General features: G+C 38.7%; 1 protein-coding gene across 1 annotated transcript in view; it reads right to left on the bottom strand.

The window, feature by feature from the left end:
* Positions 1-22,135, bottom strand: part of KIF9 (kinesin family member 9) — a 1,986,094-nt gene that overhangs the window by 591,800 nt on the left and 1,372,159 nt on the right. Inside the window, exon 14 of the mRNA XM_044066028.1 lies at positions 13,850-14,001. Within this exon, the coding sequence (XP_043921963.1) occupies positions 13,850-14,001 (152 nt within the window). The remainder of the gene's footprint in view (positions 1-13,849; positions 14,002-22,135) is intronic.

Genomic DNA, 22,135 nt, shown 5'->3' on the forward strand with positions numbered 1-22,135 from the left:
CTTCTGTATTGGCCTGGACTTCTGAGAAGTAGATGCCAAACAGGAGACTGCCCAGGACTGAGCTCTGTGGGACTCCACTCATGAGTGATCGACAGTGTGACTTGGAATCCACAGCTTTCACTCTGTGGGTCCTGTCTTTAAGCCAATTTGCAACCCACCTAGTGATGTAAGGATTGATGCCTAGTTTGGTGAGTTTATCAATGATACCTGAGTGGGTAATGGTATCAAAGGCCTTGGCCAGGTCTAGGTAGGCTGTATGCACTGCCTTATCCTCATCCACAGCCTTGGTGACTGTCTCAAAGAAGTCAACCAGGTTCAGGCAGGATTTCCCTTGGACAAAGGCAAACTGTGCGGGGTCAAGAGTTTGGAGATTGCTTATATCTTTGTTAAGCAGGTCCATGATGATGCGGTCCATAGCTTTGCATACCAGACTTGTCAGGCTAATGGTGTGATAGTTCCCAGGGTTTGTATTTGCTCCCCCTTTATGGAGCGGGATGACTGTAGTAGTGCACCATTCATTAGGGACATAGCCTGAGGTAAGGCTGTGATTGAACAGGGCACACAGATGTGGTGCCAGTTCATTTTGTAGCTCATGTAGAACACAGCCAGGGATATTATCAGGTCCCATGGACACTGTATTCTTGACTTTGGACAATGCTGGTTTTACCTGTGCCACAGAAATGGTGGGTACCAGGCTTTCTTCTGGTATTGTGATAGGGCCTTTGGGGGGGTATAGCTGGCACTGAATCTGTTGGCCAGTATGTTGGCTATATCTGTTGGCTCAGTATAGAAGGTGCTATTGTGCAATAACTCAGAGCAAATCTGGGTATTTGTTTTTGATGTAGCTATAGAAGGCTTTGTGGTTGTTTTTGGTGTCAGCCGCAATTCTGCCTTCATAGCGGACTTTAGAGGGTTTGATAAGGGATCTCAGTTTTTGTTGAGACTGATAAGGGAGGTTTTACTGTCTTGTGACTTCATTTTTTTTTCTGCAACAGTTTGTTCCTTCTGTTGTAGAGTTTAGTGATGGCTGGGGACCACCAGATTGGCTTCCTTTTTTGGAGGAGAGCGTCTTAGTTCTATTTGGTATGGCAAGATCCATGCATTTGTGTACATGCTCTTACAGTGCATCGGTGTATGATTCCACAGTCATGCAGCTATTTTCCATTGGTATGGGTGCCAAGAAGTTAGCCACCTCTGTTTTTAGAAGCCCAAAGTCGGCTTTAGAGAAGTTTGTCAGGGTGGCCACCTTGGCGGGGGGGGGTGTAGGTGAGATGGAGATTTCCATGGTGATCAGTTTCTGGTCAGATTTAACCAGGGAGGAATTGACTATAGGTGTGGAGCAATGGTCTCCCATGTTGGTGATAATGAGGTTGAGGATGTTGCAGGGGTCAGAAAGAGCTGGTCCAGGGCATTGGAACTGATAAATTTCAGAAAGCGTTGGACCTGTACATTGGTACTTGAATAGTTTTCCCAGTTGATGGAAGGGTAGTTGAAGTCACCCAGTATGAGAGTATTGGGTTGGACCTTGATAGATTCCAGGGTGCTTAGGAAGTTGGAGTGAGAGTCTGGGGACATGGTTGGGGTTCTGTAGCAGTCTATGACTTGTATCACCGTCTTACCTAGTGTTAATTGTACCTGAAGTATCTCAGATGCATTATGCTGGGCTACCAGTCTAGAGGTGTGTGTATCCTTTAAAAATATGGAGACACCATTGCCTTTGGAACTTCCAGCCATATTTTGGGGCCGATAGGTATGGAATGAGTTGTAGCTTAGCAGCACAGGAGTGCTTTCTGCCTCTTTAAACCAGGTCTCCATTACAGCTTAGATGCCGACATTCTCCATTTTGAGGAGAGCTTCGAGAGAGTGCATCTTGAGATTTGGACTTCTAGCACTGAGCAACATGACCCTCAGATTGCATTTGTTTATAGCTGTTATGGTGGAATTTTGGTCTTTGGAACACTGCCTAAAAAAAGGCACTATAGGGGTGGCAAGAGCCTTAGCTAGTACCCAAAATCCCAGGGGTGACAGATGCAGGCCATCTCTGGCAAAGCATCGAGGTCTGTTGATCATGTCATCCCAGGCAGACAAAAAGTGGATCCCCATAGAATGACACCAGAAACTTAGCCAATTGTTGAAGTCAGTCATTTTCTGCTCATACTGTGGTGTCATTCTGGGTGATGGTAGAATACTGCTCAGGGCTAGGGTCATACCTGCCTAGGCCACATAATCCGAGAATTCCATCACATCTCTTTTCATGTAGTCCAGGGAGGTATGTCTCAGGTCATTCACACCCACATGGACAATGACTGAGTCATATTTGTACTTGTGGTGTGACCTGAGTGCATGTGTTATGTGGCAGATCCTGGCACCTGATAGACAACTGACTGTTACCTTCTCCTTGTTCACCCTAGTGAGTGGGACATCAGTGTGCCTCACAATTGAGTCTCCTATGAATAGTACATTGGGCAAAGTGTTTTGCCTTAAGGGTTTGGGTTGAGGGGCACACTGTGGTGGTGAGGTATGTGTTCTGGGGTTGGTGTTGTTTTGTGGTTGTCGAGTGCATTTCTGTCTCAGGGGTCTCTGTTGTTTGGGTAAATTGTTATTGAGAGCCTCCACAAAGGTGGGTGTATGGTTTGTGTTTCTATGTGTGGGTTGTGATGGCTGGTGTTTTGGAGGGCTGTGTGTTCTATGTAGTGAGCTGCAGGTGTTGACCTTCTCCTCTTGACCAGCTAGTCCGATCTTGGTTGGAGCATGCACTGCTTCCAGTTTGGTGATATAAGTGCATCTCTCACAGGTATGAGTGTTGGGAGGTAAGAGGAGAGAGTTGTCTGTGTACATTAGACAGTTGCCACACTGTCTCAGAATGCCCATGTGCACCAGGTTAGCAGGAGAAAGCACAGGAAATTGCCCTACAATCATACTAGGAGGGGTGGTCATAACTAATAAGTACTGGTGCTGTTACTGCGTAGGAACAGCTACTGCTTATAGCACCTAAGTGTGCTACAATAAATGTTACAAAAGCCTGTTAAAATGCTAGCCGATTACACTAACTGAAGTGCAAGAAGTAAAAGAACAGCACGTTCTAAGGAGAAAATTAAAGAGCAGACTTTCTGGCACTGGTAATAGTTTACCCATAGCTGAGCGCCAATGCATGCTTTTAAACCAGAAAGTTGAAAGGGATGGAAAAAATGCCCAAACAGCCAATAAACTACAATTTCTGAACCAGAAATCACTCCTCTTGTGGTAGATATGCTACCTAGTGCTTACCACTCTCACTGATAAGCTAGAAGGCTTCCCTCCAACACAGAAAGGTCTGGAGGGCTCAGAAACTTACAAAACAGTCCTGGATACAGGAAATCTGTATCTGCACTAGACTAGTTACAAGAAAGGTGGGAAACAAGCTTAGAACTTTTTTTTTGCAGAAAAGCAGTTAGAACAGTAGCAAAAACACTTTAAATGGAGTACAAGCTAGCACACTTGATTTTGTAGCAATATTAAGGCAAATACGGTTTAAATAAATGCAGATAAATTTAAAAAATGACAACAAGCAAGTGTAGAGAGCAGTAAATTATGAAAAAATCAAAATGGAGACACTTAGAGTATCTCTTTTCTCCTTCCTGTTGCTGTTGTAGTCTGCAAGACACCAAAACTGGATGTGCAGAGCTTAAACAAGTGCAAACCCACATAAACATGGGCTTTTAAACCAGAAATTTGAAAGAGATGGAAAAACTGCCCAAACTGCCAATAAACTACAATTTCTGGGCCAGAAACCACTCCTCTATGGATCAGAAGCCTGTTCTAGAATAGGGGCAGCCTCTGAGACACATACGTGTCTCTCCAGTATGTCTTATTTATATTACAGATGAGGTTTAGGTACCTGGATCAGGTGTTTATGTTGCTACTGGTTTTGCAGATGTACAAAAGCTCCAGTAATACTGGATCAGAGGATCAGTATTTAGGAAGCACCAGTGTTAGTCAAGGCTCACTAAGCACTGAAATTACTGACTTCACATCACTGTCTATGAAAGTAAGTAAGTAATAAGAGGCAGTCTCCTAAGCAGATGTGTAAGATAAAGTAGTACCAGAATCTGAGATTGATAAACTCCTTTAAGGGATTTGCCTTTTTTCTGAATCAATTTATTGACTTTCTCTGGTTTTGCTTGTTTTGAGAAATGCTTTTCTTTTGACTTATTCAAGGGCCTAGGTCTCTTTCATGTAGCAACAAGGCTAATAGGTTCATAGGTTCATAGGATGATACTAGGATATTGGCCTGGAGGCCCTCATAAGCCTAGACAAAAATTTTCCCCGTGTTCCCTCAAAGTCAACACCCGTTTCCCCTGTCCATCAGGGATACAGGTGGGATACCAGAGGTGTATTTTCTGTTTCCCATCCAGTCGTCCAGGTTCCTCTTAAAGAGGGCTAGACGGGGTACTCTGCTTGACATGGAGAGGGAGTCTATTCCACAGATGGGGGAGCCTTTGGGATACAAATCTATCCCGCCAACAAGTTATATTACTGCCACAGCCCAGGTTAAGGCCTTGCGTGCGGGTTGCGTGAGTTGAGTTTGTCTTACAGATTTACGGCAACTCCATCAAGGCTGGGTCTGAAATGGCCTTGTATGCCAGACACAGCTCACCTCTCAGCAGTCTGTTTGAGACTGAGTAGAGGGACAGGGATTTTAGCCTATCTGTATAGGATAGGTGTTTGAGACCCTGGATTTTTCTGGTCAGGAACCTCTGTGGTCTCTCCAACTGCTGTATGTGCTTGGCAAGGTACATGCTGAAGGGGGCATTGTACTTGATAATGGGTCTGATAAGGGAGGAGTACAGGGATGTTATGACCTCCTTGTTCCTGGATGAAATACCCTTATTTATGAGGTGGGCCATGTAGAAAGCCTTCCGTACAATGGAGGCAACGTAGTGGTCAAAAGTCAGGTTGCTATCAACCTGGGTGCCCAAGTCCCTCACGACTGACTGCATGCTTAATACGTTGTTATTAATGTCATAATTAGTGGGGATGACATTTTCCCCACAGGAAAAGCTTTCTATCTTTATAGACAGTTTATTACAGAGCAGTGAATAAGCAATGACCAAGTACGGCATACATAAATATTGACCCTTTGTATCAGTGCATGCTCACTCTTTTATGAAGACTCCACATTTACGTGTGCAGCAAAGTACACCAGATTATCTCTTTTTAGATTGGGTAAGTTTAAGCACTCCACTAATGTAATTGGTCTCCATTCAGTAATATCCATAGGATAAGGCAGATTATGAAGAGTGGGTACATAGCTACTCCTGTTGATGAGTTTCAGATATACTGAAATTAACCCACTAATTAATAGTAATATGCTGATGTAGCTTTACAATGCCCAAATATGCTACTAAAATATACATTTTCCCTAGAAAGTTTTTATTTGCCCATTCATAGTGCTCGGACAAAGGCTCTACAAAAGAATTAAAACTTAGAAGATTCTCTTCATACATGTATCGTAGTACAATTTGGGTGGTAAAATGGACCATTTGCCTTTTTCTGTGTACTGATAGTACACAAAAATCAGACTTTAGCAAGTTTCTTTCAAATTTAAATGTTGGAGCATCAGAATGCTTAGAAACAGAAACATTATTTGCTTTTTTGAGGTAAGCTGTCATTCTTTACAAATTTGTCTAGATGAATTCAGAATAGGTATGCAGTCAGGTGATTCACATCATTGTGAGATCCAAAACCTATGTTTGGTGACAGATGGTGAAATATTTTCTCTTAGAAAATCATTTTTACTCACCCTAGACTTGTTTAAAATACTGCAAAATCATCTCAAGTAGCTAATAAAGAATGATTAATTACAGAAGATGACTTCCTCTTTTGGTTTCAGTTTTACAGTGAAAGGACACATTTTTAATTAATTTTTAGGTAAGTTTTTTTTTGAGATGAAAACCCCTAAATAGTCTCCCACAAACAATAACACCCTAAAAGGCTGATGCTATACTTTTAATATATCTTTTGCCTTACTGCTCAAAGGTAGTACAGATGGAGGAACTTTTTAAAACTTTATTCTTCTAAACTTATTACATAAAATTGAAAATATTATCATAAACTGTCTCAGGAGGAAATAACAGCAAACTGAAAGGTTTATTTAAAATAAGAGCAATTCAAAGCACATGGTAAAGAACATAATTGTTTTACTACTACTACAATTTTTAAAACTGGCGTGCTGACTAAAATATTTGAAGCATTCCAATATACATCTATCTGAGAATGAAATGAGAAGAGAATTAAATATGCTAAGGTTAGAGATAGATGAGGCTCAATTACAAACAGGATAGGAGGAGATGAGATAAAAATGGTGACGTATAATAAATCTACAGGAAAGTTCCTAGAAATAGATGGTATTCCTGTGGAAGTTTAGAAGTTATGAGGGAAAAAACTGATAAAGATCTGGAAAGTTTTGTTTAACAGTATTTTAAAAGGAGGAGAAGCACCAACATCCTGGAAGAAAGCAGTGGCGGCTCTAATACATAAAGAGGGCAAAGACCAAACAGGCCCATTTCAATCTTAAACCATGATTATAAAGTGTTTATGTCTATAATGGCTAAAAGAATGGCAAAGGTGATGCCAAAATTGATAGATATGGATCAATGTGATTTTGTGGAGGGGAAACAAAAATTTGACAACATTAACAGAACACTGATGATCCAGAGGGAAGCAGAATGTAAGAAAATACCATTGTTGTTGGTGGGCCTTGATGCAGAGGAAGTATATAACAGAGTAAGCTTGGAGTTTATGAGCAGGAAATGGAAGCATTTGCATTCCCTGATAAAATTATAAGGTTGATTAGGAGGATATATGAGGATCAGAGGTGAAAATTAAAGTGGGTGTGTTCCTCTATGATAATTTCTATTTGAGCAGAAGAACCGGGCAGGGGTATCCTCCCTTTCCTTTGTTATTTGCATTATATTTAGAACCATTGGCAAAGAAAATAAGGGACTCAGAAATTCAAGGATATAATTGGCATGGTAGTCAAGAAAAGCTGGCTCTATTTGCAGATGATATTATTTTATACCTGATAAATTCAGTAAAGGACATTTCAGGGTTGTGGAACATTTTGAGACAGTTTCAAATCTTTTTGAGATACAAAATGAATGAAGCTAAAACAGAGGCAATAGCTGTAAATTATGTACTCACACACAAATTGCTTCAGCAATATCCATATTTATAAGGACAAGATAAACTGAAGTACTTAGGAATATGGATTAAAAATGATTTCTGGTGTGGCCACTAAGGATATGTGGGAAGAGACTAAACAAAAGATAATACAAAAACTGAGAAACCGGAAGCTCTGTTTTATAGATATGGATAGCAAGATACAGGCAGTTTAAATGTTTTTAGCCCCTTTAGTTCTTTACACAGGTCAGGCATATTTTTATCAACCAGAGGAGACATTGTGGATGTCAATTAATGAAGAGCTGAAGAATTTTATCTGGGAGGGGAATATGCCAAGAATCAAGTGGGATAAGCTGATCCTTCCAAAAGAACAAGGATATCTGGGATTACCCAATTTGAATGGGGTATTACAGATCTACACAGTTAAGGATCCTATGCATAGCACATGCAGATGCCTATAATTCAAAGTGGAAAGGGATGATGACAAAACAGGGGGGGGGGGGGCTCAAGAAACAAGGAGAGACTGGGAGTCTGGATGCAGATCCTTAACCAGAATAACAATAATCATACTGAATATTTTACTCATAAAGTAGCAGAAAGTATTCTAAGAACTAAGCTAACATAGGAATGGAGAAAGGAGAGTCTGCCAATGGGGATGACTGCAATTAAGGATACAGAAAATAGGCAAGAAGGGGCTTGCAAAAGAACCATGGTATTGGGAGCAGGCTGGAGATTCCATTCCTTATCAAGGACTGATATCAGAGTATAGGCAAAGAAAAAGAAATAGGGGAATCCAAAGTAAAAGACCAGCACTGGTAGAGTTTTTAGTAGAATCTAGAACAGACGCTGCTGTTAAAAAGGGAATAATTAGTACAGTATATAAAATATTGCATGATAGCTATAAGACTGTATCAGAGGAAGTTATAAAGGATTGGGAAGAGAGACTGGATAAGTAATTCACAAAGAGACAATGGGGGGATATGTGTATGTCTCTCAAATATGCAACAAAGTCTAGAAGATTTAGGATCTTTGCTTGTAAGTATTTACATAGGTATTTTTATACACCTAGTAGACTTCAATGATTTTTTCCTCAGGTAGACAGCAAATGTTGGAGATGGGATGGTGAAGAAAGAGGTAACTGTGACATATTTTCTGGGATTGTAATGAGTTGACTGATTTTAAAGATTCCCTGCAAACTACTCTGTCAGAGATACTGGGTGAGCAAATTGGTGTAACTAAGGAAATCTTTTTTTTTGACCTATGATACAGAATTGGAATTGCCTAGATATAGTGAGGCCTTACTAAGTCTAATTATGAATGCTGCCAAAAAAGTAATTGCTAGAAAATGGAAATCAAAGAGTAAACCAACTGTACTAGAAGTAGTGAATACAGTAACAGGGATACACAACTGGAATTGGGATCTTTAGAAAAGGGAAGGAACAAATTACATAGCAAAATATGGAAATTGTGGGAACAATACATGCAGAGGAGGAATGAGGCTTAAAAGAAGGCAGAATTTGAATGAGCTATGTAATGTTTGACTGATAGTGACTGGATAGATTATAATTTTTGCAACTAAAATTATGTCAATATGGTTTGTTTTCATTTATATAAATGTATGATTGCCTATGTCATAAGTGATAATTTAATAAGGATGTTTCTTGTTAAAAAAAAAATACATGAGAAGGACAAACTTAGGTGCTGCTAATGCACTAGTGACTACTGAAATCTGAATGTCAGAACTAATGTGGGCTGGGTAATGCCTTTGTGATTCATAACTAGGCAAAGCTATTCCCTGTTATTTTACGTTTTCGCCGATGCCCTGACCAGATTTCCCCTAGTAGTATAAATACCACCTCAGGTATCTCCTAAAAAGGATGCAGCCAGCCTAGTGAGACTAATCTGGTCAACAAAGAATATATTATATTATATTATATTATATTATATTATATTATATTATATTATATTATATTATATTATATTATATTATACTAGTTATCTTTTGTTGACTGTTTATGTGGACTAATCCTGGGACCCTTTTCAGCCTTGCCCAGATACAAGAAAATAATGTGCTAGTGAATTACATTGTACACAGTGAAAAGGAGTGAATGCTACCAATATTCAGTGTGAATAATGGTACAATTTTTCATGTTCCAAATATTCTGAGAAATTAAACAGCAAAAATGCAGAAATAATAAGTCAAAATTAAATACGGTATTAAGGTATGTTTGAATGACATACAATTACAACTATTCAGCTGCCTTGTGATTTACGCTGATAAAATATTAAAGTACTTGTACCCCTAAGAGTGGAGAAAAAAATGGAAGAAGAGAAAGGTAGAAAAATATTGTTTACATATTTGCAGACAAAATGATATAATTTCAATAATCTTGGTATAAGTCTGTTAAAGAAGAGTTGATAAACTCCTGAAAAGTATAGTTGTAAGAAAAGACTAGCTGTTATCGATAAAGCAGAAGCTTTTGCATTTTTCTTTTAGGTGGCTGCATAGTTTTGATATAAAAAATCTTTATAGTCAGTGATTTTCCTAACATCATTTGGAAGGTACTTCCATTTAGACAGAACTCTCTTACTAGAACTTTTTTCTCTTAGAGCAAGTAAAAGGAGATATGCTTGTTTAATGCTACCATCCGCCTGGCTGTGAAATGAGTACAGCTACTATTTAACTTGAAGTTTACTCCTGAGGAAGGGCAGAAATCCTCATTTAGTGCTTGTGAATAAGTGTACAGAGAATTAGCAAGGACTGGTCTAGGACTGGTAGCCAGTTGGCTTTTTAAAGTGTGGTACAGTGATGTTCCAAACTAAGAAATATATATTTTTTTAATTTACAGAGTCCATTTACTGTAGTTTGGATAAGGGTGGTGTTGTGAGAGTAAAGGTAATAATGGGGAAGGCATAGTTGAGTCTAGATATGATGACATTTCATATCTTTTCTAGAGTCAGGTGGTGAGATATCAAGAAAATGGTTTTCTGTTGGGCATTTACCTTTTTCACAATGATGTTAGTCTGTGTTCTGAAGGAAATGCTGAGATCAAGACTGAGGCCTTGATACTTGCATTGTACAAAATTTAATTTTTGGTTTGTGGATACTTTGATAATTACTGGTGTGGTAGAGGAAATGTTCTTATTTGTGCCAAAGGATATTATTACATTTTAGAATAGTTGAGTGAAGGAGATTGTCAACCAGCCAGTGACAGAGTTTGGAGAAATCATTCTGCAATGTGTTTTATACAGGTTCATATCTGTGGACTAAAGTCTGCATAAAATTGATATGCATAGCATGTATGATGGAGCTTGTGTCTTCTATGAATATGGAGAGAAGGAAGGGCATTAGTACAGACCATGAGGCATGCTGGCAGTAAGGGTACCCTCATTACTTGCAGAACTGCCGCCAAGCTGGACTTCAAATGTTCTGTTGGTTAACTAACTGCAGAGGAAAATCACATTAGAGCTAATGTTGTGCAATTTTAATTTGTTAAAGGAGAAGTTTGCTGTTGTCACTCTTGAAGGCTCAACTTAAAGTTGATAAATGTAACACCTGCTAAATAACCATTTTTCAGCATATGTAAGAATCTTATCAGCAATTGTATAAGTAGCACTTAAGGTGCTATGGTGCTGGGACTGCAATTCCCTCTCTACAGGATGGGCAATTCAATGTTGGCTAGTCATGTCTGTCCTCTACTAATTTTTTCTAGCACCAGAGCAAAAATCTGAACTTAGGTTAGCTGAGTTCTAGTTAACTCTTTATTTCTGTATATTCAGGCTTAGCAATGCTTGATGACAAGGGTAGGATGTGAATAATGATTAATAAAAAATATCAATTTAGATGAAGGTTTTTATCACCTCCCTTCTCAATGTCCATTGTTATGATAAGTATACAGTATGTGTGTGGTTCATGCACATATTACATATTACTTGGAACTACCTTAAGACCAAGACAATCAGCTGTCACACTGGTACTCCTGTTTGTGATTTACAGTTGAGGAAGAAGCAGCACCTGCTTCTGAAACCAAACTCATTATAGCATATAGAAAGTAGTGTTATGGGTGTGTCATGAAGTGGTAGTCATGGGAAGCAGAATGGCAGGCAGACCATCAGAAGGCCAACATTTGCTTACTGTACTCTGATTGGTCTGTTCCATATAAACTATTACCTGATTGGTGGGCTCTCCACTGGTGCTGTATCTGGAGTGACTGCAGGGGAATGGACAACAGGGAACCCTTTTGTATTGGTGACCCCTCTCACTACCAGTGGATTGTTTGACAACACATGGAAGGTGGCAGACCTGATTTCCTTTTATGTATCAATTAATTTGTCCCTTTCAATTCTCTTAACCCCACCAGAACTGGTAACTAGATGGATGGTCTTACTACCACTGCACACTACTTGTAAGCATGCAGCCCTGATGCTACAATCCTCCCTAATTTCAATACTAGAGTACCTCCAAGGCTTACATATACAACCAATGGCTACAGGTCAGTGTTAGTCTAACTGAGCCAGAAAATGAACAGAGAAAATATTAAACAAAAAGCAGTTGCACCAAACATGCCAGACTGCATGTTTAATACATGTTGGAAAGCAAAGGCTATACATTTTCTTAATCTCGCTTTGTTAAAATACTAACCTAAGCAGAATTGGTGGCACCATGATTTGTGCCATCCAAACAGTTTCCCAACTGGCTGTAGTCATGGATCTAGGACTAATGCTTGATGACACATTTCCACGAATTGGAAACAGATGGGCACAGATTCATGAAAGTGGTTTTTCACCGAAAAAGCACTTTCACAAAACTCAAGTAAAAAAAAAACACCTAACAACATTAAAAAAAAAAAAAACAACAGTAATCATGTTTATGTAGGGGGGCAAGCCCCCCTGCAACCCCCTACTTTTATATTCTCACTCTGAGATTGCAATACAGTGGGGAAAAGGGAATATATCCTTATCCCCACTGTGCCACAATCTCAGGAACAGACATTTCCTCATTTTTTTTAGTACAGTTTCGCAAAAGTGCTTTTTTTCATTGAAAAAGCACTTTCGCGTAACTGCGCTCGGCCGTTTCCAATTCATGCAAATGTGTCATCGAGCATTAGCCCTAGACCTATAGTCATACCTCTCAATTTCTTAACATAAGAAATCAGGACAAAGCAAAAAATAATGGGGGGACGACAAAGCCCCCAAGAATAGGAACAATGTTTTAAATATTTTCCTTATATACTTAGAAAATTCCAAAAATAAAAGGTGTAGTATTAACATGCAATTTCTGAGTGATATGAAGTCTAAAACTCAAATATCGATCATTATTTAATAAACTCAGGCCTCAATGATTTATCCAAAATCTATAAATTTTATGAGGAAAAGATCAAAAATAATGAGGCAAAAATCTGGACACTGCAAAAATCTGAACAGATTAGAAGTATGGCTGTAGTTTATTTGGCTATTTCCACCCTCTGAAATCAGGCATCATCTCCCTATAGATCCTTGGGGTTAGAGTCCTAATACAGATGTTCCACAATTTCCTTGCCGCTTGTGTTTCCTTTGATATGTGTCCTCCAGAACCACGACTCATCCAGGGTAGACTTTGGGAGGCTTCTTTCATGGGAGTCAAGCTGGCCATTCTCCTCATACCTGAGCATTTTACATGTCTGATCATTTGGGATGGTGACTCTGTAATAACTGCACTTCGTTAAGAAATCACAGTCACATTCACTGGTTTAATCTCTTTATAGCAACCTACACACAGCTCTCCTCTTCAGTGATGGGTAGCATTCTGACCACATGCCTCTCTCCCTTGCTTCTCCTCCCATGATCTTTGAAAGGTAGGGTAATGGAAACAAATATTTTGTCCTACCTTCTGCCCCATCCTTCCCCTGTCCCCTAGCCACTACAAATGCCCTCTATGTTTTCAGCTTCGACCACATGTGCTTTTTTCAAAGGCTGTTTTTTTTTGTGGTGAACTAACATTCAGTTTGTAAACCCTTTATCTTCCCCCTGAACAAACAGCTACAAGCCCATGTCCCTCCCTATATATGTTCAGTAATTAAGCCACTGTGACTCTTACAAATTTTGGCTTCATTTGACCATTAATGTAATAATATTTATTTTGCCTTCAACAGTACTGGTAGACTTGAAGATACAACTCTCAGTAAGTGTTCAGGGAGAAGTGAAGAAGATTTTTTTGGATTCTCAAAGGAAAAAGCAAGAAAAATGCAAGCAAGGCAACAGTCTTCCAAATCCCTTTGACTGGTAGACACTTGAAAATAGAAACTCTGACTGGTGGTTGAACTAACTGGTTTGTCCAAGTCTTTTACCCACTCTGAATGGTTGTAAACTAGTGGGCTTGAACTGACACACCACTATGTCAGATAAGATCTTGACTGAAATGGCATAGTCCACTACTCCCCTTATGCATCTTGCCACTTCAAGGGTGGGCAAATATTTATTTAACTAGGGAAGGTAAATAAACTGGAGTCAGAAGAACTCCTAGTATAGGATGAAAGTGCTTACTCTTATGAATTTGAAATTTGAACCATTCAATTAAATGTAATTTATACTGAAAGGCAATGCAAGCACAAGTCATACAAATTTTTTGTAAACCAAATTACTTAATCTGTAACTTTAGCTTCTGAAGACTATAGAATGTAGCTTTTCAAAAATAAGTATCAGCACCCACCTGGTTTGTTCTTTAGTTTTCTTAAACTTTGCCTTCTTTACAGACAGGACAGATGAACTATTAGGCTTGGATGATAAAGGAGCGGTTCCAATTCCAAAGCCATGCCCATCTATTTCTCCAACAAGCTGACTTTCGATATCTATAAGTCCTGCCTGAAAAGAAGAACAAATATCCTATTAGCATGTGGGAAAGGAAACCAATACAACTATTCTTCCTTATCCATTAAAGTTAGTTATTGTTTCCTTCTAACTGGAAGCTAAAAAGACAAATTCTGACCAAAGGGAGGGAATAGACACTGGTAGAAAGACTGTCAAGTCAACAGATGACTAAGGATTGATATTTACCCTGAACAGTCCTGTATCTTCTCCCATCTAGCAAAAAACAAGAGAAAGGAATTTTCAGGAATCAAGATGTGGGGCTTCAATATCTAAGAGAGTATTTGAGTAGTAATACGAATTTTGACAATATTAAGATCAATACAGTTTGTTGCCTTATGGAACTTGTCTTAGATAACAACTTTTTTAAGTTCAATAACTAGCTCTTTAAACAGACTTCAGGTGTGGCCATGGGGGTGAGGGGCACCCCTTCCTTTGACAATTTAGTCATGGCAACTTGGGAAATTAAATTTTTGATAAATCATCCTAAGGCACATAAGATTTATACATATTATTAATATATTGATGATTTATTCCTGCTGTGGATGGGAGATTATGACAACTTTGTTTCCTTGGTAAATGATTTAAACAACACTATGGATTTCCTAAAGTTTAGTATTAGTGGTTTGGGTAGAAGTTTGAATTTTTTAAACATACATTTAATGTATGACTTGCAACAAAACATCTTTTGCAATGGTATTTATATGAAATATTTTTTTGTTAACCAATATTTATATAAGGATAGTCTTCATCCACCTCATATGAAAAAAGGAGTAAAGGTCAGCTTATTAGACTGAGTCGTCTTACATCAAATAATATGTTTTTTTAAGAACTGGTAAAATTGAGATTTTTTTTAACTTAGAAGCTATGATAGCTGTTTGCTTAAAGGTATAGAAAATGAAGTTATCACATTACAGGGTAGTGTTGCCTGTCCAATTTTAAGGACTGATGCCAATGTAGGCAACATTCATGAAAAGAGTAATGTGAAGGCAGACTTTTGCCTTGCTTTCCCATTGCCTATAGTGAATGAAATGTGGGTTATAAGGGATATCATTAAAGAAAATTGGAAGATCCTACTGGGTAACCTTGATCTTGTCAAAATTATAGGAGCAAGGCCAAAGTTTACTTTCAAGAAAAAAGTTAACATTAAAAATATGTTGGAATTTACACCAGAGGCTAAAACTACAGTTAGCACATTTAGTACTTTAGGTACCTTTTCTTGTGCGAATTGTAGGCAATGCAGTTCATCAGCAATTTTTCATCAATTACATTTAGACATCTTAACTGGACCATTTGGGCCAAGGGAAGTTATACTTGCAATAGTGACAATGTGGTATATGTTGCTATGTGCCATTCCTGCCCCAGTTTTTATACTGGGAAGACTATTAGATGTCTTAAATAGAAGAATTTATGAGCATTGCCTAGTGGTTAAAAAGAAAGATTGTACTAATGCTTTGGCTAGGCATGCAACTGTATGCACTGAATTAAAAAAAAATGTCTTTTTTGTTTTAGATAGTGTGTCGAGTAAAGATTTTTCTGGTGATTATAAATCTTTGTTGGAATGCAAAGGGTCTTTTTGGCAAATAGACCTGGTTGCTGATCATGCACCAGGTTTGAAAGAAAGCATCAATATTAAGTGCTTTTTACAGATGAAATAATTTAAATATCTACTATTTTTCATGACAGTTTTTATGCATTTTATATGATGTGTACTTTTTATATATTTTTTAGTATATATCTTTATACATTTTCAGAGATTTAATTTAAGGTTTACTTCTACTGGTGAATTTGTCATGTGATATGTTTAAATGGTCTTTAAATTACTGTAGAGTGGGTGTGTCAGAGTTTTCTGATGAAGTTCATAGCAATAAAGTGAACGAAAGTGCTAAAAGTGGTGTCTGTGTTTGTTGTTTTCTCTTAAAGAAAAACTCCACCTTAGAACTAAAAAAACATTTTTTTCATTGTATCTTTGTTTTTGAGCTATTTTAATAACTCAAAATTACTCAAAGTGCTTCTTTTATAATTTTAATGTGTTTCTCTCAAAATGGCGGATGATGGGGCCTGCCTTGGTAACATGATCTCATTTTCTTGCTTTCCTTCCTTCTTCCCAGAATACATTTCAAGTCCTCTTTATATGACTCATGCCAGATATAAGGAAGTGGTGCTGTTTTCTCATGCCATTAAAATATAATGGCAGGACTGTGAAGCACTGTCATCTAAACACACCTTCTGTAAAAGAGCTGCCTCTCTGTTTACCTGACTGAGCCTCATTTATCTGTCTGCCAGAGCTTGTTCTATGGTATAAATAGCTGTTAGCTACTTGCAGCAAAAGAAAGCAGATAAAAACAGTTTTTTGTAAGAGGAGTCTTTTGTAGTCCTAACAAACTTGATAAACCCTCCTCCATACTCTTATACTAAGGTGTGAAAACTCTCACTGCAGTAAATAATCCTTGCTGTACATTTACAAGTGACAAGTAGTAAGACTCTAAACTCTGTCTTCTACTTCCCAATGCCTTCGGTGGGAGGATTTTTCTCTCTCATGAATGATGCAGACATAAATTGTGCTTTACTAGTTACTCAATTATGTCTGTCATGTTCCTCCTCCTTTTTTCTATTTCATATTTATTTATTTATACTTTGGTAACAAGAAAAGTGAACTGGACCTAGGACCCTTTTCAGCCACAACGTAAGCTACACTGGCAAATATAATAACAATTATTAAATGCACTTATCAATACAAAGAAAAAAATACTGACAGAAAGACATTGACCAAGATTACATGTGGAACACATAGCCAATGTGTGACAGTGACCAAGTAAATCATTGAGCAATATTTACTCGAATGTATACATTAATAATGCTTAACTATATTACGTTTTTTATTATAAAGAATTCATTTTATGCACACATATTGCACTCACAAGCACACACACACACACACACACACACATATATACATATATATATATATATATATATATATATATATATATATATATATACACATATAATGTGTATGTGTTTCTGTATATGTGTATGTATACAAAAGTGTGTATGTATGCATTTAAACACAGTTAAGTACTTCTGATTTCCTTTTCTTAGTGTTCTTAATGTAAGGGTACATAGTAAATGTATGTTAAAGTAAATTCAGCTGTATATTATGGTTGCTCTCTGACAATGCAAGGACTGACTCAAAGTCATTGGGAATCTCTTACAATGGATCTGCATGTACCAGATATGCATACCCTCTGGAAGGATGTCACACAAAGTATAAAAGACATTTTTTATGAACAGTATCAGTGCACCTAGTTGATAGGGTTGCCACCTGACTCTCTTTCTGCAGTTCTGACCTGTGTGTGTGTGTGTGTGTGTGTGTGTGTGTGGGGGGGGGACTTTTCTCTAAATGTCACAGAAATCTTTGCTACTACTATTAAGTTATCCTAACACAAAGTATTATAAATAACATTTAAAGCTTAATTGCTTTGTTTTGCTATGAAAGGGGAGTGTTAAGTTCTCCTCCCCTCTGCAATAAGAACAGTGGAAACAATTCTGCAGCTTTCTGTCTTTATTTATATCAGCTGATGCGTTCCTGACATTAGCAGGATTAATTACCCATCTAAGACTGACAGCAGTACCTGACAGGGTAAACTACAGATTTAACTGTGTCTATGATATGTCATCCAGGTGGAGACGAATTTCTTTGCAAAGTATGTGAAAAGTTGAGTTTAAAAAAAAAGTAGGTGGGCTTTTCCTTCCTTTGACTCCAATGCAAGGAAATAAATGTTTTAAAAACTACAAACAGCTTTTTGGTACATACACAAGGCTAGAACCATATTGTAGGGAGAAAAGAAACCTAACGATTGAATTAAACTGTATGAGAGGGTGGAGTTTTCCTTTAAGGCTTTGTTTGTGGTTCTTACTGTGGTCCAGTTATTCAGTTATATAGTTCTAAATAACTTACTTACAGAGGTAGGCAGATGGAAGTGCTGAATGGATGTTTACAGGCCCAAAGACAAGATACAAAATGCACAGACTCACTCTCTGAGAGAGTTAATAAATTACTATCAAACATTTCTGCTGGGTTATCTCAGATTACAACATTTTTGTCACCTCTGCCTTTAGCTCCCAGGCTAACAGGAACTTAAAATATAATACCTCTGTGTTAAAAATACTTATCATTCAGACGTTTTGCCTAGAACTGGAAGTCGTAAAACTGTTAAACACTTTTACCTTGGAAACCTGTAATTACTTCTGTTTCCAGACATTCTGTCTCTTTGCTGTATTAACTCACTTCATAGCACATTGTGAAACTCTTTACTTATTTTCTCAGACTTTGCAAGTTAACTCTGTATGTTCCAACTTCTACCATGAAGACATACATTTGCATAGGCATATAATCCATATACTTTTCTGCTCGTTTTCAGCAGGGTGCACTGTGGTTACATTTTAGAAGCTCAGTACATAACATACAGTTAAATTGCATTTGTAAGACAACCTATGGATCATATTAATATTTACAAATGACATAAGATTATTTACAAAATTCTAGCTAGCTGGGATGGCAGCCTCACAACCCCCCCCCCTCCCCAATGAGAACTCAAGCTAGTTTTTCAAGTGACCCTTGAGAAATGTTGCTTGACAGGGTTGAGCCTATCTGGGAATACCTTACCTCATTCCCTGTTTTGAGAGCCCTTCTGCACTGGCATTGCTAACCCCACTTTGGTGCTGCACTGTCATATCATATGCTTGCAATCATAGGCTCTACCTTAGTAACTTGGCATTTTGCTGGGTGGCTCGATGTAGCCATGTTAAGGGATTGTGATCTGTAACTACAGTGAATTTCCTTCCATAAAGATAAGGCTGAAGGTTCTGCAGTGCTCACACTATGGCTAGATATTCCTTTTCTTCAGCTGCATAGCATTCCTCCATGGTTTGAACCCTACAACTGAGATAAACCACTGGGTGTTCTTCTCCCTCTGAAGAAATCTAGCTAAGTACAGCCCCCACCCCATGGTTTGAAGCATCCACTTGCACAACAAATTCTTTGCTGTAATCTGGACTGGCTAACACAGGGGGTCCTCCCAAAGCTTCTTTAAGCTTCTGGAATGCCTGCTCACATGCTGGGTTCCACACAACAATATCTGGCCTGTTTTTCCTTGTCAGGTCTGTGAGGGGAGCAGCTATGGTACTATAATTGAGGACAAACTTTCTGTAGTACCCTGCTGTCCCTAAAATGCCCTCACCTGCTTTTAGGTAACAGGTGCAGGCCATGTCTGAATGGCTTCCACTTTGGTCGGTTCTGGCCTGATCTGACTACTCCCCACTCTATGACCCAGGAAGGAGACCTCTGCCATACCCACCTGACTTTTGCTGAGTTTATGGTCAACCCTGCCCTCTGTAGTCTGCCCAACATCTCACTGACATGCTGAAGGTGCTCTTGCCAGGAATTGCTGTAGATGGCAATATCATCTAGGTAAGCAAGGGCAAAATCTCCTGCTCCTGCTAGAATATGATCTACCAGCCTCTGGAAAGTCGCCGGGGCATTTTTCATGCCAAACGGCATCTTTGTGAACTCATACAAGCCAAAAGGAGTCACAAAGTCTAACTTCTCTCTAGCACTGGGAGTCAAGGGCATGTGCCAGTAACCCTTGGTAAGATAAATGGTGGTAAGATACTTAGCCCCACCCAGCTGCTCTAGGGCTTCATCTGTACTAGGCATGGGGTAAGCATCTGACTCTGTGTGACTATTTAACATCATTCCCTACTAAATCCCAGTACAAAAAGAAACCCTTGTCCTGATACTAGTAAAACTGACAGAATTAGCCACCCTATTCAATTCCTTCTTTACCAACTCCATAGCTGAACTCACCAAGACCTTCCCCAATCATAACTCCTCCTCTCTCTCCTCAAACCCATTCCCCACATCCTCCCAACCTCCCACTCCTAACTGCCCCCCCCACATTTCACCTAAAGCCCATCTCCACATCCTACATAAAAAAAACTTCTCGCTAGACGTAAGCCATGCTCCCCAGCCCCAGACAATATCCCCTCTCTCTATCTAAAGCTCGCTGCTGATGGCATTGCCATCCCCATCAGCATTCTCATCAATAGATCCATACAGGAGTCTTATGTTCCCAAACTGTGGTGTGCTGCCTTTATCCTTCCCCTCCATAAAGGAAGTAAAAATAATACTATCTCTAACTTCTGTCCAATAGCCATTCTCTCCCCAATCTCAAAAATACTTGAAAAATGCATCCACCTCCAGCTCATGCCTTACCTTACTGATAATCACCTCCTCACCCCTACAGAACATGTTTTTTGTCCTGGACATGGTACAATAACTGCTCTTCTCTCTTTCTTAGACTTAGTAAATCATGCCCGTGATTCTGGAGAAATTGTATCCACTATCCTTCTAGATCTTTCCAAAGCTTTTGACACTGTTTCCCATACCCACCTTCTAAATCATCTTTCTAATCTTAATCTCTCACAGAACATCCTTTTATGGTTTAACAGCTACCGTTCTAATGGATCCCAAGCTGTGAAATGGTAAACTGGCACGTCAAACTTCCTACCCACCCCAACTGGAGTTCCCCAGGGATCCATACTCGGCCCAATGCTCTTCAATGTATTTATTAATGATTGTCATGCTGCCATTCCTACTACTAAAATAGTGCAATATGCAGCTGACTCAACATTAGTTTGCTCTGCTTCTAATCTCCCTGACCTCCTACCAAAAACTCAATTGGCCTTTGCTACAACTGAAAACTGGATGCTTCAAAATCATCTCTCCCTAAATGCTAATAAATCAAAAATTCTTCTTTTTTCCCCCTCAAACACCCTCCAGATTGACAAACAATCTTTCAGTATCTTTAGCAATACTAACTCCACTATAGAAATTGTCCCTTCTGCTAAACTACTTGGAGTTACCATAGATGAACCCCTAAAATTTGACACACATGTTCAGCTAAACATTAAAAAAACTCACCAGAAAGTTGGCATGCTATATAGACACTCCCAATTCCTCTCTTCATCTACCAGACAAGCTCTTGCCACCACCTACTTACTACCTTCTCTTCTATATGGTGCTCCCCTACTTACCAACTTATCCTCTTCCATCTCCTCAAAACTAGAAACATGTTACAACAAAAATTGCTAAATTCGCAACTAAAGCTAATTACTCTCATCACTGCACATCTCTCCACCTGCTAAACTGGCTAGAACTTCCCAATCAACTCATCTTCCATTAACTCACTACTACCCACAGACTATTCTTCAAACCAACTCTATGCTCTGCTTTAGCAAATATCTTACCCTTTTACACCCCCCCCCCCCACAGAGCCCTGAGATCTGCACACCAGAATCTCCTCTCTGTATACAATCCTAAACGTCCTGCTGGTCACCTTCTACTCTCTTCTTCCCTAGCCAAAAGATGGAATTCCCTCCCTTCTTCTCTTAGAATCTCTAAAAACTAAGAATACTTTAAAACTCAGCTTCATTCCTACCTTACACAGCACTGGAAATGTAACTGTATTCTCCCTACTTAACCTACTTACTCTTCTATGTATGCTTCCTCATACAGCTTCTCTACTTATTCATCCACCCCAGGCTGTTCTCCTAAACACCTACCTCACTCTGAATCTAAAGACCCCTTAAACATCTGCCTCCCCTCTAAGTCAAATTCAACGCCAAATTATTAATGTTTTTCTACCTTAAATGTACACAATGTAAATACTGTATATAGTCCCTGATCTCATCCCCTCCTACTTAAAACAATTAATCTTTAATAACTACCTATATTAAGCTGATGCAGTTTAACTATGGCAATCATACCTTCCATGTGTGAACTCCACTTTTACTAATGTTCAACCACCTCTCTAAGAATACTCCAGACACTATAATCTATGCTCTACTAACAGTGTACTTCCCACCTATTTCTCCTCCATTTCTGCTAAACCTCAATATACAACATTCAAATTTTTAACCCTCAACTAATAATTGCTTTCCCTTTAATTGTGACTCTTCTCTTGCCTCTATCACTTAATTATTGTACAAATAGTTCTCTATACAACTTTGTAAATATGTCTATGAACTATCTTGCCATTATGCATTTCTACTTTTTCTCATTACTTCG

This window comes from Protopterus annectens, chromosome 3.part0 (genome assembly GCF_019279795.1).
Source record: "Protopterus annectens isolate FY-2018-M chromosome 3.part0, PAN1.0, whole genome shotgun sequence".
NCBI classification, from domain to species: domain Eukaryota; kingdom Metazoa; phylum Chordata; order Ceratodontiformes; family Protopteridae; genus Protopterus; species Protopterus annectens.